Source organism: Schistocerca serialis, chromosome 6 (assembly GCF_023864345.2).
Source record: "Schistocerca serialis cubense isolate TAMUIC-IGC-003099 chromosome 6, iqSchSeri2.2, whole genome shotgun sequence".
In the NCBI taxonomy this organism is placed as follows: domain Eukaryota; kingdom Metazoa; phylum Arthropoda; class Insecta; order Orthoptera; family Acrididae; genus Schistocerca; species Schistocerca serialis.
Window position 1 is genome coordinate 678,860,303 of NC_064643.1, and position 15,406 is coordinate 678,875,708.

General features: G+C 42.6%; 1 protein-coding gene across 1 annotated transcript in view; it reads left to right on the top strand.

Annotated features, from left to right (window-relative positions):
- The first annotated feature begins 9,766 nt into the window (after nt 1-9,766).
- The window catches only part of LOC126485028 (odorant receptor 83a-like), an 81,958-nt gene continuing 76,318 nt past the window's right edge, over nt 9,767-15,406 (top strand). Inside the window, exon 1 of the mRNA XM_050108633.1 lies at nt 9,767-9,868. Coding sequence (XP_049964590.1) covers nt 9,767-9,868 — 102 coding nt within the window. The remainder of the gene's footprint in view (nt 9,869-15,406) is intronic.

Here is a 15,406-nt window from a genome sequence, read left to right on the forward strand (position 1 = left end):
TGCGAAAAGACTAACAAATGTGAGTGTTTATGCAGCTTGGCACATAAGCTTTGGGTACACGAAAACTGTACAATCTTTGATACTTAATGTGTTGACCATCGCAGGGAAAACAGGAACAAAAACTAAAGATGGAGATAACAAAACTAATAAAAATAATTGATTTGTTCCCCAATTCTTCAGTGTTTACTTTTATCCCTGAATTATTTTCATAATAAACTCGCATTTTAACCATATTTTTGTTAAAAAATTAGAAATTTCAACATATATCCTCGTGCGGCATGTCACCCATAAGAGCGCGGCATCTCACCCTTAGCATAAGGGATAGATGCCCCAGTGTAAGGTTCCCATAATGGTCAAATATCATGGCGAATGAGTGTATGTAAAATTATGTTTTAAAGATAACTGGTTGGTTTACCTGTACAATAAATTATTTTGGCTTTAGTGCAACATGTAATTTTTTATGAATAATTTTGAAAATGTGCGCCATCTCTCCAAGGTTAGCGTTATAATAAATTTATGTTTGAAATAATAAGTTTGGGAGTACACAAAGTTTTTGGTAACCATTTTATAGACTTTATAATGTGTCTGGACACGTGACTGTAGGAGATTTTTGCGTCTTCCTTTGCTAAGGAGGATGGTAACCTGGTGTAGACTACGATATAAAACTACAGAATGGATCTTGTGCTTGACCCTGTGCAAGACTGTGTAAGTGTATTAGACTCTACCAACCAGTATTTGCAATAAGCTTCATTGGACTCTGAGCCAAACAAGTCCATGTCGCAGCAGGTAGCTAATAACTCACAGAACAGCTGCTGTATGGTGTTTAACAACGTCCTGCTGTTCGTCTATAGGGGAAACAAGAATAGCTGAAAATTGATAGGGGTACAAATAACCCCTCTTGCCACTCAATATAGAGAAAAGTTTGTAAATTATAGTTTCTCAGTATACAGTTTTAAGTAACTGCCTGTAGACTACGTGGAGATTCTTAACACTGACTCGAACAAAGACAACATAAGTACTACATTGTAGTGTTATATTAAATCAGTGGGAACATATTTCTCTCAATCCAGGACATTGTCCTCCGCAATACCGTTAGATACAGATATCGTTGAACAAGGACTGGTGCCCACAAACAATGTTATCCTCCAAGTTCTAAGAAAAAGAGTAAATGCCGGAAAGAATGTAATCTGCAACTCGGTAAAGAAAAAGCCACTGCAGATGTGCAGGCAAGCCTTATATAGTACTCTATGTGTGCCGAAATCTGGGGTTTGGAAATTCGCATTAGCAAACAGTATTTACAGCTCCACAGGTAAATGCTGCTATTGTGACACAAGCTGGTAGGCTTGCTAGAGTGCCACATACATAGCCAACCTCACAAACTTTATCGTGTATTGTACGTGGGATTACACGGTGTAAGGCACTGTGTCAGCAATATCGGACTGTCGTAGATCACTAACGCTGCTGCAGCTCCATCTTTCTGCAGCAGTCAAATCGTTTACAGCACATGAGAAGCGGACGACAGATGACAACTGACTATCACTCAATCACAAAAGGTTCTACTCTCCGTATTCGAGCACCCAATCCGGCAATGTGTGTACTACACCTGTGTGCTTTGATCCATTCAGTTCTGCTAGCATTGGGTCGGAGTCTCCTCTTGTTGTTTGTCTACTGGCTTACAGGTAGACTATAACTGTATTCTGTCTGCATAAGCTGTAGTAATCTACTCTGACTCCGACAGAGAGGGGAAGTGTTGTTCTACGCAGTATCGTCGCCGGTACGCTCTGTCCGCCTATGTCACTCTGTCACAATCCTAAAGGCCCGGGTTCCATTTCCGGCTGGGTCAGAGATTTTATCCGTTCAGCGACTGGGGGTTGTGTTTTCCTAATCATCATCATTTGATCTCCATTGACGTGCAAGTGGCGTCAAATCGAAAGACTTGCACCCGGCGAACGGTCTACCCGTCGGGAGGTCCTAGTCACTCGACATTAACACTCTGTCACACATATCACGGTATTTACCATTACGTTATCCTTAGGTTATTATACGCCATCAGTTTTTTGAAACATATTATGACATCATTAATTTACACACAGTGCACGTATTCTGACTCAAGAGACTACTCCTTGAATCTATATTAATGCAACCACCCTGCATCGATAGTTCTATAAAGTTTTCCAGGGTGCTGCGTGATGTTCGGTAGGAAGTGACATTTCGCATATACAGTGCTACTTCGGGTTATATCACATGATACGACAGTTAGGATTGACTGTTAAAAGTGGGTGACCTCCGATTGTAGATGCGTCAAATAACAAGCCCAGGAAATGGCAAAGTTATTGGCAACCACTTTCTAGGTGGTATTTTTCTGCAGTTATAAGCCTGGTGAAGTTACTTTCACGACATCGATTTTTCAGGCCTGATTCCTGAAATATTTCTTGTAAAATTTGGCCCGCAGCATGAAACACGTCGTAATAAAGTGTTTTCACGGGAATCCTCCATGTTATTTACTAGTTTATTTTTCGTCCAATATGCTTACTTCGGCAGTATTGCCATAGTTAAGGACACCTGTGAATATTAGAGATGGTGAACATAATCTCTTTTTTAGGGATATTTGTATGCTGAGTTAATTGTACATGTATACTTATGAGTAGCCTCATTGATGAACCCTTTTGCCGCTCCCGCTATGTTTATGATGCTAAAATAAAGTCACGTAGTAAGCTGACAGTTCTCGTTGATGCTCCATGTTCAGAGTGGTTATAGCTAGTCAGAGACTTAGTTTACAATCTACACTACTGGCCATTAAAATTGCTACACCAAGAGAAATGCAGATGATAAACGGGTATTCATTGGACAAATATATTGTACTAGAATTGACATGTGATTACATTTTCACGCAATTTGAGTACATAGATCCTGAGAAATCAGTACCCAGAACAACCACCTCTGGCCGTAATAACGGCCTTGATACGCTTGGGCATTGAGTCAAACAGAGCTTGGATGGCGTGTACAGGTACAGCTGCCCATGCAACGTCAACACGATACCATAGTTCATCAAGAGTAGTGACTGGCGTATTGTCACGAACCAGTTGCTCGGCCACCATTGACCAGACGTTTTCAATTGGTGAGAGATCTGGAGAACGTGCTGGCCAGGGCCGCAGTCGAACATTTTCTCTATCCAGAAAGGCCCTTACAGGAACTGCAACATGCAGTCGTGCATATTCCTGCTGAAATGTAGTGTTTCGCAGAGATCGAATGAAGGGTGGATCCACGGGTCGTAACACGTCTGAAATGCAACGTAAACTGTTCAAAGTTCCGTCAACGCGAACAGGAGGTGGCCGAGGCGTGTAACCAGTGGCACCCCATACCATCACGCTGGTTGATACGCCAGTATGGCGATGACGAATACACGCTTCCAAAGTGCCTTCACCGCGATGTCACCTAACACAGAAGCGACCATCATGATGCTGTAAACAGAACCTGGATTCATCCGAAAAATTGACGTTTTACCATTCGTACACCCAGGTTCGTCGTTGAATACACCATCGCGGGCGCTCCTGTCTGTGATGCAGTTTCAAGGGTAACCGCAGCCATGGTCTTCCAGCAGATAGTCCATGGTGCTGCAAACGTCTTCGAACTGTTCGTGCGGATGGTTGTTGTCTTGCTGTTGACTCAGGGATCGAGTCGTAGCTGCACGATCCGTTACAGCCATGTGTATAAGATGCCTGTCATCTCGACTGCTAGTGATACGTAGCCGTTGGGATCCAGCACGTCTTACCGTATTACCCTTCTGAACCCACCGATTCCATATTCTGCAAAGTCATTGCATCTCGATCAACGCAAGGAGTAATGCCGCGATACAATCGCGATAGGCTACAATCCGAGCATTATCAAAGTTGGAAACGTAATGGTGAAAGATTACCGTCAAACCTCTTTGCCTAGGGACGCCAGATGAAAGTTGATGTCGCCGAGCCCTGAATGAAAATTGCGCAACGGATAACTGGGGAGGGGAGCTCGAGAGCGCTACCTAGGGAGCGTGCCCTTTCTGTACGATACTAGGCAAGGGGCTGGAGGGCTCACACGCTGATGTGTGGGTTCCTGCATTCTGTATCTTTTATCTTAAATGAATTCCTTTAACTTAACTTCTTTGTGATTTTTAAGGTACGTTAAAGATTGATGACAATTTGTTACCTATTTATTTTAAACATTATCACTCGACTTTACAGCGATTGCAGCATTTGTTCCAGTTTACAGATATTACAATTTTACAACTTATAGTTCAGGTATTATTATATATTAATACGCACGCACATTTCTACGGGCAAGACGGAATTGCATTGGCCAAATGTATACCACCAAAGTCTCCCAACATTTTACATGGGACGTCCACTACATGAGGAGGATAACGGGCAAACAGGGGACCAGATTCATTAACACAAGGGGTCAAATTTACGAAATTAAACGAGAACATTCTTTTCCTTACACAAAACAAAGCTGGAAATAAAAGAATTAGTATAAATATTTAAATACCTCTCCTCCATGCGAGAACATTTAGACAGACGCACTGAGGGCACGTCTGATCACTTACCCGTCTTCTGTAACACTCCGCGAATATGGCGGGCACCCAGAGGTCTTCCTGGACCCCGGTGGAGGGGATGGTCGGACCACTTTACCGTGACCAACCTCTCAACCCCAAATCTAGTGACACTGGAACGTCTTTGACTTTTACCTGCCTGTGCTGTCTCTCTGATCCACTACCCAGGAGTGAGGTTGGTACTACTATACTACAGGTTAATTAAAATTCAAATGGCTCTAAGCACTATGGGACATAACATCTGAGGTCATCAGTCCCCTAGACTTAGAACTACTTAAACCTAAGGACATCACATACATCCATGCCGGAAGCAGGATTCGAACCTGGGACCGTTGCAGCAGCGCGGTTCCGGACTGAAGCGCCTAGAACCGCTCGGCCACAATGGCCGGCCTATACTACAGAACTACTTCCCAACTAAGATGTGGCCACGCTTTACGGAAAGGTGTGAGGAGGATTACGAAAGTTCATATGCATATTCACATTTACGTACAAGAAATGCATAATACACAACACATATAAATACGTATTATGAAGCCTGACACATTTCTTTCCACCCGTCTACATGCGTTCAGTTGCACCGCGGCCGGCCGCGTCGTGCAATAAAATTGGCAGTGGAGCCGTGCGAGCGAGCAGCGAAACCTGCTGCTTATGGAGCGGAAACTACTGTACCGTTTCAATGGTACGCATTTTTCCTCCGTACACTAGACATCACAACAACGTTTCACCAGGCAACGCCGGTCAGCTGCTGTTTGTGTATGAGAAATCGGTTGGAAACTTTTCTCATGTGAGCACATTGTAGGTGTCGCCACCGGCGCCAACCTTGTGTGAATGCTCTGAAAAGCTAATCATTTGCAATTCACAGCATCTTCTTCCTGCCGGTTAAATTTCGCGTCTGTAGCACGTCATCTTCGTGGTGTAGTAATTTTAATGGCCAGTAGTGTAAAAACAGAGAAATGATGAATGGATTCATCAATGACGCAATATGTACTTCTCACCGAGCTAAAGCACACGTGTACAAATAACACTATATACAAATGTCACAAAAGTAAATCAAATGTACCAATACTAATACACGCAGGAATACTTGAGAATGACATTACTGTCGAAATAAGCCTATTTTACGAGATCCATTGAAAAGCCAAAGAAACAGGTACACGTGTCTAATATCGTGTAGGGTGCCTCGGACACCCAGAAGTGTCGTAATAGGACGTGGCATGGACTCGACTAATGTCTGAAGTAGTCCTGGAGGGAATTGACACCATGAATCCGGCAAGGCTGTCCATAAATCTGTAAGAGTACGAGGCGGTGGAGATCTCTTCTGAACAGCACGTTGCAAGGCAGACAATATATGCTGAATAATGTTCATTTCTGGGGAGTTTGGTGGACAGCCTAAGCGTTTAAATTCAGAAGAGAGTTCCTGTAGCCACTCTGTAGCAATTATGCACGTGTGGGGTGCCGCAATGTCCTGCTGGAATTGCCTAAGTCCGTCGAATGCACAATGGACATAAATGGACGCAGGTGATTTGACAGGGTGCTTACTTACGTGTCACCTATCAGAGTCGTACCTTGACATATAAGGGCTCCCGTATGGCTCCAAATGTAGACGCCCCACACCATTACAGAGCCTCTAGCAGCTTGAATAGTCCCCTGATGACACACAGGCTCCATGGAATCATGAGGTTGTCTCCATATCCGTACATGTCCATCCGCTAGCTGCAAGTTGAAACGAGACTCGTCCGACCAAGCAACATGTTTCTGGCCATCAACAGCCCAAAGTCGGCGTTGACAGTCACAGGCGAGGCGTAACGTTTAGTGTCGTGGAGTCATCAAGGGTAGACGAGAGGGCCTTCGGCTCCGAAAGCCCATATCGATGATGTTTCGTTGAATGGCTCAGCATTGAAAACTGCGGCAATTTGCGGAAGGGTTGCGCTTGTGTCACGTTGAACGATTCTCTTCAGTGGTCGTTGGTCCCGTTTTCCTGCCGCAGCGATGTCGGAGATCTGATGTTTTACCGGAATCCTGATCTTTACGGTACACTCGTGAAATGATCGTACTGTAAAATCCACATTTCATCGCTACCTCGGAGATGTTGTGTCCCATTGATCGGGCGAGTACTACAATACCACGTTCAAACTCACTTAAATCTCGATACCCCGCAATTGCAGCAGCAGTAGCCGATCTAACAACAGCGCCAGATACATGTTCTCTTATATAGGCGTTGCCGACCGCAGCGCCATATTCTGCCAGTTTACATATCCACATCTACATATACATCTTCCTCTACATGTACATCTACGTATGCACCATATGTTACATTTATTTACGTTTAGGGTCAACTGGCAGTGCCTGCACCATTCGTCAATTTTCTGCAGGTCGTTCTGCTAATTCTTACTAACTTCTGGTCTTGCTACTTTGCGAGTAGCCATGAAGAACATTCAACGCATTCTACTGGATCATTTATATATACTGTAAATAGCAACGGTGCTATAACACTTCCCCGTGGTACTCCGGATATTATCTTTACATCTGTCGAGTTTTTTGCGTTAAGAGCGACGTGTTGAGTACTATCTACAAGAACGTCTTGAATCCAATTGCAAATCTTCTCCGATATTCCTAAGGTATTATTTTCTTCATTAAATGGTTGTATTTTAATACGCATGCCTGTACCGGTTTCTCTGGGGCTTCAGTGTACAATAACGCTATTAGCAGATAACTTGGAAGGTTGAATTTAAAACATTCATTTGCCTGTAACCGACAGATCTAGGTTATGCAATATCTGAGAGGCCGCACTAGTAGTGGCAGAGCTGTCTTCCCAAGGCAAGCACTTTGAAAGGAACAATGCTAAATTGTAACATTATTGTTGTAACATATGAAAAAATCTATTTCATTACTCTACTTATACACCTCGTAATTTTTGTAAACAAACAAATTTTTTTGTAAGCAACTAAATAATCCAAATAATTTTATAAAACATTGTTGGAGAATGAAACTCTGCAGACCGCATCGAATTTCCACCGTGTGACCACCGTGATAAACGCTTGTAACTTGTAACGCCGGAAACGCATATTCTCCTATTTCCATCTATTGTACTATCAATTTTTTCCTTATTTTGTTACCTGAAGATATGACATTTCGGTGCCTTTATATATTGTAACTGTTTTACAATTTGTATATATGTATATTTATGAATTTATGTCGATGCATAGTTAGTTTGTTTTGTAAATATTATTTCTACTTTTTCGCTGGGTTTTGCCTAGGGGAAAATATGCCATCGAACGATTACATCGATAGGTCATGTTGTGGTGTCACCGCCAGTCACCACACTTGCTAGGTGGTAGTTTTAAATCGGCCGCGGTCCATTAGTACATGTCGGACCCGCGTGTCGCCACTGTGTGATCGCAGACCGAGCGCCACCACAAGGCAGGTCTCGAGATACGGACTAGCACTCGCCCCAGTTGTACGGACGACGTAGCTAGCGACTACACTGATGAAGCCTCGCTCCTTTGCCGAGCAGATAGTTAGAATAGCCTTCAGCTAAGTCCATGGCTACGACCTAGCAAGGCGCCATTAGCCTTACATAACTTGTATCTAAAGAGTCTCACTTGTATCGTCAAGAGCGATGTATACACCAAGGATGGATCAAAGTTAAGTATTCCAGAAGCTACGTACTTTTCTTTATAGCATTTATTACGTATCCTGTTACAGACCTATCTCTTGCCTGCGTGAACTAAACGCGTGCCTTTCGGCTACTACCGTGGCGTGGCTGTCTTGCTACGCCACAACACATGTGGAGAACCAAAGTGTTTAGGATCTTTGGTAGTGTTAACTCAACCGCGTGGAGCGTGGGCAGAGCAGAGTCTGGCGGGAAAAGGGCAGTGGAGCAGGTGTGTTGTGTGACGCTGCCGCGAGTTGCCGCACTCTCGGGGTTTGGCAGCATGTAATTGCGCTCGACTTGCTATGATAGTTTGTGACATGGTGTCGCAGACGGGAAGCATTAGCTGGCGCACACCTAGAGCCCGTTTCGCCTGGTGACCGTGTCGAGAAGAAGGCGCGCCAACATCCAGCTTTTGCTACAGCGACGGCCGACAATGAGTGACTGCCGCCACCTCCTCGATCGACGACTTCAAACCTTCAATCAACCAACAAGGAAGACTGGAAGCACGTAAAGTTTTAGAACTGCATGGCAGACCTCAGATTTTCAAACTGTTTCAAAATTACTGCAACGTAGCACGAACCTTTGTTGTTCATTGTCCCAATTGCATTAGCAAGCAGAGTCCCTTCCTTTTCCGGAATGAACCCGAGTGTCGTAGAAATTCAAACGCCAGCATTAAAGGAATATCATTCCATTTCACTGCTTTAATTTCAAAATTCAGTTGAAGTATTCATAGCTGGCTACAATATTTAGATTACACAAGCACAAATTAAGAGTGCGAGTTTTGTTACCATATTTTAGCTTACCTGTGACTGCAGCTCTGCTTGGTACGTACTAAATTTTACTATTTTTAATTGTTCAGAATCATTTTATTCAAGTTCAAAGTTAAATCCTTTATTTCTAAATTGCGTAGATTCAAGTAGCTTTTTAAATGATTGTTGAGGTAGCCCAAGACTACCTTATTTTATTGAATTTCGTAGTGCTTCAGAAACAAAGTTCACTATTAATTTCAGTCACAAATTAACTTTCAATTTTCCGGTTTTATTAGTTCTTTTTCTAAATTAAGTCAGAGTGTAGCGAAATTTATTACTTCTGCCAAACACTCAGTTTTCACACAACACGTGTCAACCTTCAGTTGCCACGCCTTTAGTGCTAATTATATGTGCATTAATCTTTCATTTTCAGTTATTACAGTAGTTGTCCATAGGACTGGTGACCGTAATTTTCCACAGATCTCAAATATATAATTAACGCCTATTAATTGTTAACGTAACGACCACACATTTACTTTCTTTATTAATTTTACCCTTTTCTCAAAATTAATTTCCACCAATTTCATTTACATTTTTCCTTTCATTTAGATGTAACCCTTTCCTCCCTCTTTACCGACAAATTAACTTCGGTGACGATTGCTTTTCCCAAATTTCCATTAGGTGCACGCGGTTTAATTTTTCATTGTCATTAAGGTCGATAAGTGAGGGGGAGGTTACAAACTACGTGAACCTGACATCTCACGACCATGGATGATGAAAACACCGACAACTGGCATCCTCACCAGAGGTGGACCAGGTGGATATCGGTCATGTTTCTTCAAAATAGCCATCCCAGGGATCTACGTCTACATCTACGTGAGTACTCTGCTACTGACAGTAAAGTTTCTGGCAGAGGGTTCAATGAACCACCTTCCTGCTCTCTCTCTACTGTTCCACTCTCGGACGGCGCGAGGGAAAAAGGTGCTCTTAAATTTTTCTGTGCGAGCCATAGCTTATACTATTTTACCATACCTTATCCTATTTTATCGTGATGATCATTTTTCCCAATCAGAGGAGAAAATTGGAGATTGAAATTTCATGACAAGATCCCGTCGCAACGAAAAACGCCTTCATTTTGATGATAGCCACTCCAATTCACGTATCATGTCTTCCCTTCCCTACTTCGCGATAATACAAAACGAACTGCCCTTCTTTGTGCTTTTTCGATGTGATCCGTCATCTGATGCGGATCCAATACCGCACAATACTCCAGAATAGGGCGGCAAGCGTGGTGTAAGCAGTCTCTTTAGTAGACCTGTTCTCCCTATAATTGTTCTGCTAATGAATGGCAATCTTTTGTTGGCTCTACCCACAACAATATCTATGCGATCGTTGCAGTTTAGGGTATTTGTAATTGTAATCCCTAAGTGTTTAGTGGAACTTACAGCCTTCAGACTTGTGTTACTTGTCACGTAATCGAAATTTAGAGGATTTCTTTTAGTACTCATGCGAGTAACTTCACGCTTTTCTTTATTCAGGGCAAATTGCCAATTTTCGCGGCATACTGATATCGTATCTAAATCATTTTGCAATTCGTTTTGGTCACCTGATGACTTTACAAGACAGTAAATGACAGCATCATCTGCAAAAAATCTATGAGGGCTACTCAGTTTGTCTCCTGTGTCGTTAATACAGATCAGTAACAATAGAGGGCCTATAACATTTCCTTGGGGAACGCCAAATATTACTTCTGATTTATTCGATGACTCTCCGTCTATTACTACGTGGTGTAGGGGTAGCGTCTTTGATTCATAATCAAAACGTCTTAGGTCCCGGGTTCGATCCCCGCCACTGCCTAAATTTTGATAAATAATCAGCATTGGCGGCCGAAGAGTTCCGGCATAAGAAGTCAGCCTCATTCTGCCAACGGCCTTGTCAAAGAGGGCGGAGGAGCGGATGGAGGTTCAGGGCACTCTCTTGTCCTAGGAGTGGGAAATTGCCCCTAAAGGCGGAAGAATCAGCAATGATCAACGACATGAGGATGCAGAAAGCAATGGAAACCACTGCATTAAAGACACGTAACGTGTATCCACAGGACATGTGGCCTGTATTTAAAGAAGTGTCATGATGAGCTCTCCATTGGCAAAAGAATCCGGAATAGTCCCCCATTCGGATCTCCGGGAAGGGACTGACAAGGGGAAGGTTACTATGAGAAAAAGATTTAATAATCAACGAAACGATAACGTTCTACGAGTCAGAAGCTTGAACATGGCAGGGAAACTAGAAAATCTGAAAAGGGAAATGCAAAGGCTCAATCTAGATATAGTCAGTGAAGTGAAGTGGAAGGAAGACAGGGATTTCTGGTCAGATGAGTATCGGGTAATATCAACAGCAGTAGAAAATGGTATAACAGGTGTAGGATTCGTTATGAATAGGATGGTAGGGCAGAGGGTGTGTTACTGTGTACAGTTCAGTGACCGGGTTGTTCTAATAAGAATTGACAGCAGACCAACAGCGACAACGATAGTTCAGGTATACATGTCGACGCCGCAAACTGAAGATGAACAGATGGAGAAAGTGTATGAGGATATTGAAAGGGTAATGCAGTATGTAAAGGGGGACGAAAATCTAATAGTCATGGGCGACTGGAATCCAGTTGTAGGGGAAGGAGTAGAAAAAAAGGTTACAGGAGAATATGGGCTTGGGAAAAGGAATGAAAGAGGAGAAAGACTAATTGAGTTCTGTAACAAGTTTCAGCTAGTATAGCGAATATCCAGTTCACGAAACACAAGAGGAGGAGGAAGTACAAACATGTTCCGGGAAAATCAGGAATACAGAAATACAAATCGCTGAGGAATGAAATAAATAGGAAGTGCAGGGAAGCTAAGACGAAATGGCTGCAGGAAAAATGTGAAGACATCGAAAGAGATACGAATGTCGGAAGGACAGACTGAGCATACAGGAGAGTCAAAACACCCTTTGGTGACATTAAAAGCAACGGTGGTAACATTAAGAGTGCAACGGGAATTCCACTGTTAAATGCAGAGGAGAGTGCAGATAGGTGGAAAGAATACATTGAAAGCCTCTATGAGTGTGAAGATTTGTCTGATGCGATAGAAGAAGAAACAGGAGACGATTTAGAAGAGGTAGGGGATCCAATATTAGAATCGGAATTTAAAAGAGCTTTGGAGGACTTACGGTCAAATAAGCCAGAAGGGATAGATAACATTCCATCAGAATTTCTAAAATCATTGGGGGAAGAGGCAACAAAACGACTATTCACGTTGGTGTGTAGAATATATGAGTCTGGCGATATACCATCTGACTTTCGGAAAAGCATCATCCACACAGTTCCGAAGACGGCAAGAGCTGACAAGTGCGAGAATTATCGCACAATCAGCTTAACAGCTCATGCATCGAAGCTGCTTACAAGAATAATATACAGAAGAATGGAAAAGAAAATTGAGAATGCGCTAGGTGACGATCAGTTTGGCTTTAGGAAAAGTAAAGGGATGAGAGAGGCAATTCTGACGTTACGGCTAATAATGGAAGCAAGGCTACAGAAAAATCAAGACACTTTCATAGGATTTGTCGACCTGGAAAAAGCGTTCGACAATATAAAATGGTGCAAGCTGTTCGAGATTCTGAAAAAAGTAGGGGTAAGCTAAAGGGAGAGACGGGTCATATACAATATGCACAACAATCAAGAGGGAATAATAAGAGTGGACGATCAAGAATGAAGTGCTCGTATTAAGAAGGGTGTAAGACAAGGCTGTAGCCTCTCGCCCCTACTCTTCAATCTGTACATCGAGGAAGCAATGATGGATATAAAAGAAAGGTTCAGGAGTGGAATTAAAATACAAGGTGAAAGGATATCACTGATACGATTCGTTGATGACATTGCTATCCTGAGTGAAAGTGAAGAAGAATTAAATGATCTGCTGAACGGAATGAACAGTCTAATGAGTACACAGTATGGTTTGAGAGTAAATCGGAGAAAGACGAAGGTAATGAGAAGTAGTAATGAGAACAGCGAGAAACTTAACATCAGGATTGATGGTCACGAAGTCAATGAAGTTAAGGAATTCTGCTACCTAGGCAGTAAAATAACCAATGATGGACATCAAAAGCAGACTCACTGTGGCGAAAAAGGCATTTCTGGCCAAGAGAAGTCTACTAATATCAAATACCGGCCTTAATTTGAGGAAGAAACTTCTGAGGATGGACGCCTGGAGTACAGCATTGTATGGTAGTGAAACATGGACTGTGGGAAAACCGGAACAGAAGAGAATCGAAGCATTTGACATGTGGTGCTATAGACGAATGTTGAAAATTAGGTCGACTGATAAGGTAAGGAATGAGGAGGTTCTACGCAGAATCGGAGAGGAAAGGAATAAGTGGAAAACACTGATAAGGAGAAGAGACAGGATGATAGGACATCTGCTAAGACATTAGGGAATGATTTCCATGGTACTAGAGGGAGCTGTAGAGGGCAAAAACTGTAGAGGAAGACAGAGATTGGAGTACGTCAAGCAAATAATTGAGGACGTAGGTTGCAAGTGCTACTCTGAGATGAAGCGGTTAGCACAGGAAAGGAATTCGTGGCGGGCCGCATCGAACCAGTCAGTAGACTGATGACAAAAAAAAAAAAAAAAAAAAAAACTACGAACTGTGACTTTTCTGACAGGATATTATGAATCGAGTCGCACAACTGAGGCGATGTTTCACAGGCACGCAGTTTGGATAGAAGACGCTTGTGAGGAACGGGATCAAAAGCCTTCTGGAAATCTAAAGATATGGAATCAGTTTGACATCCCCTGTCGATAGCACTCACTGCTTCATGAGTATAAACGGCTAGTTGTGTGTCACAAGAATGATATTTTCTGAATCCGTGCTGACTACGTGTCAATAAATCATTTTCTTCGAGGTACTTCATAATGTTCAGATACAGTGTATGTTCCAAAACGCTACTGAAAATCGACGTTAGTGATATGGACCTGTAATTCAGCGGATTACTCCTACTTCCCTTTTTGGGTACTGGTGTAAATTGAGCAATTTTCCAGTCTTTAGGTACGGATCTTTCTGTGAGCGAGCGGTTGTATACAGCTGCTAAATATGGAGCAATTGTATCAGCATACTCTGAGAGGAACCAGATTGGTATACAATCTGGACCTGAAGCCTTGCTTTTATTAAGTGATTGAAGCTGCTTCGCAGCACCAAGGATATCTATTTCTATGTTTCTCATCTTGGAAGTTGTTCTTGATTGGAATTCGGGAATATTTACTTCGTCTTCTTTGGTAAAAGAGTTTCGGAAGATCTTGTTGAATAACTCTCTAAGTACTCTAGAGATATCACAGAAAAACTAGATCTGCATGTCCGGGAATGGATATGAAGCTACTGCCTGTCGAATACGATGCCAGTGTCTTGATCAGTACGCCATTATAGCCTGTCTCAATTCCTTGCAATCCACAACTGGTAACAGATGCTTGCGAGAGGTACGCAAATTCGAGCTTCTTTCAAGTCTCGAAGATTGCACGGCTGCGACCAGTCACGCCATCTACTCGAACGGCATCAACTTTTAGGCTTCAAACCCTGGAAATTCTGTGCTCTATGAATGATACTTCCACAAAGGAAGATAATTGGTCCACGCTGACATGAGTCCCACTCACCGCAGTGAAAGTACTCCGAATGTCTCGGTCCACGAGATTTACTTGCAAAACTGAAACTCAGTTTGAAGATTCGTAATAACCACCATTCCGAACCTCGGTCATGAGGCCCAACGTAGGGTGCCAGATCATCCAAAGGAGGTTCAGGGACGAATCCTGGAGCAAGTGATCCTTATTGAAGGTTGATGGACTGAGAGAAAATGTCATAGAATTTAAAATATCGTGTCGTGACACGAACCAAGAGTCTGGCACATCGATTGGGGGGACGCGAGGAAGGAGATAAAGTCTGAGAAGTATTGAGAAAATCACTTTTTTCCGTCTGTCCACGTCTCTTATTTTGTGACCTCGAAAGATGAATGCTTTGCCACCAACTGAAACTATGTGAATTTTTCGGTTTTTTGTTGAGGGATATACACTGACGGAAAAAAATCGCCCCTCCGGGAAGGAGTTGTGCGACATAAGCGAACGTTAAGGCAGCAGAAGCACGCAGTCGTCAGTCGCCATCCCATTACATTTTATTATTCTTTCAAATTTATATATCGGGTACAAACAGCCATATTCAGTGTATTTTCATTATATTTCAACAGATTCTCTGCAGTTCGTGTCACCATACGTTGTTACAGGTGTATAGGCAGGAGGACACCTGTAAGAATATACGGTGACATTAATTGCTGCTAGTCTGTTGAAATATAACGAAAATTGCGCTGAAGATAGTTATTTACAGCATGAATAATAAACGATAATGGGA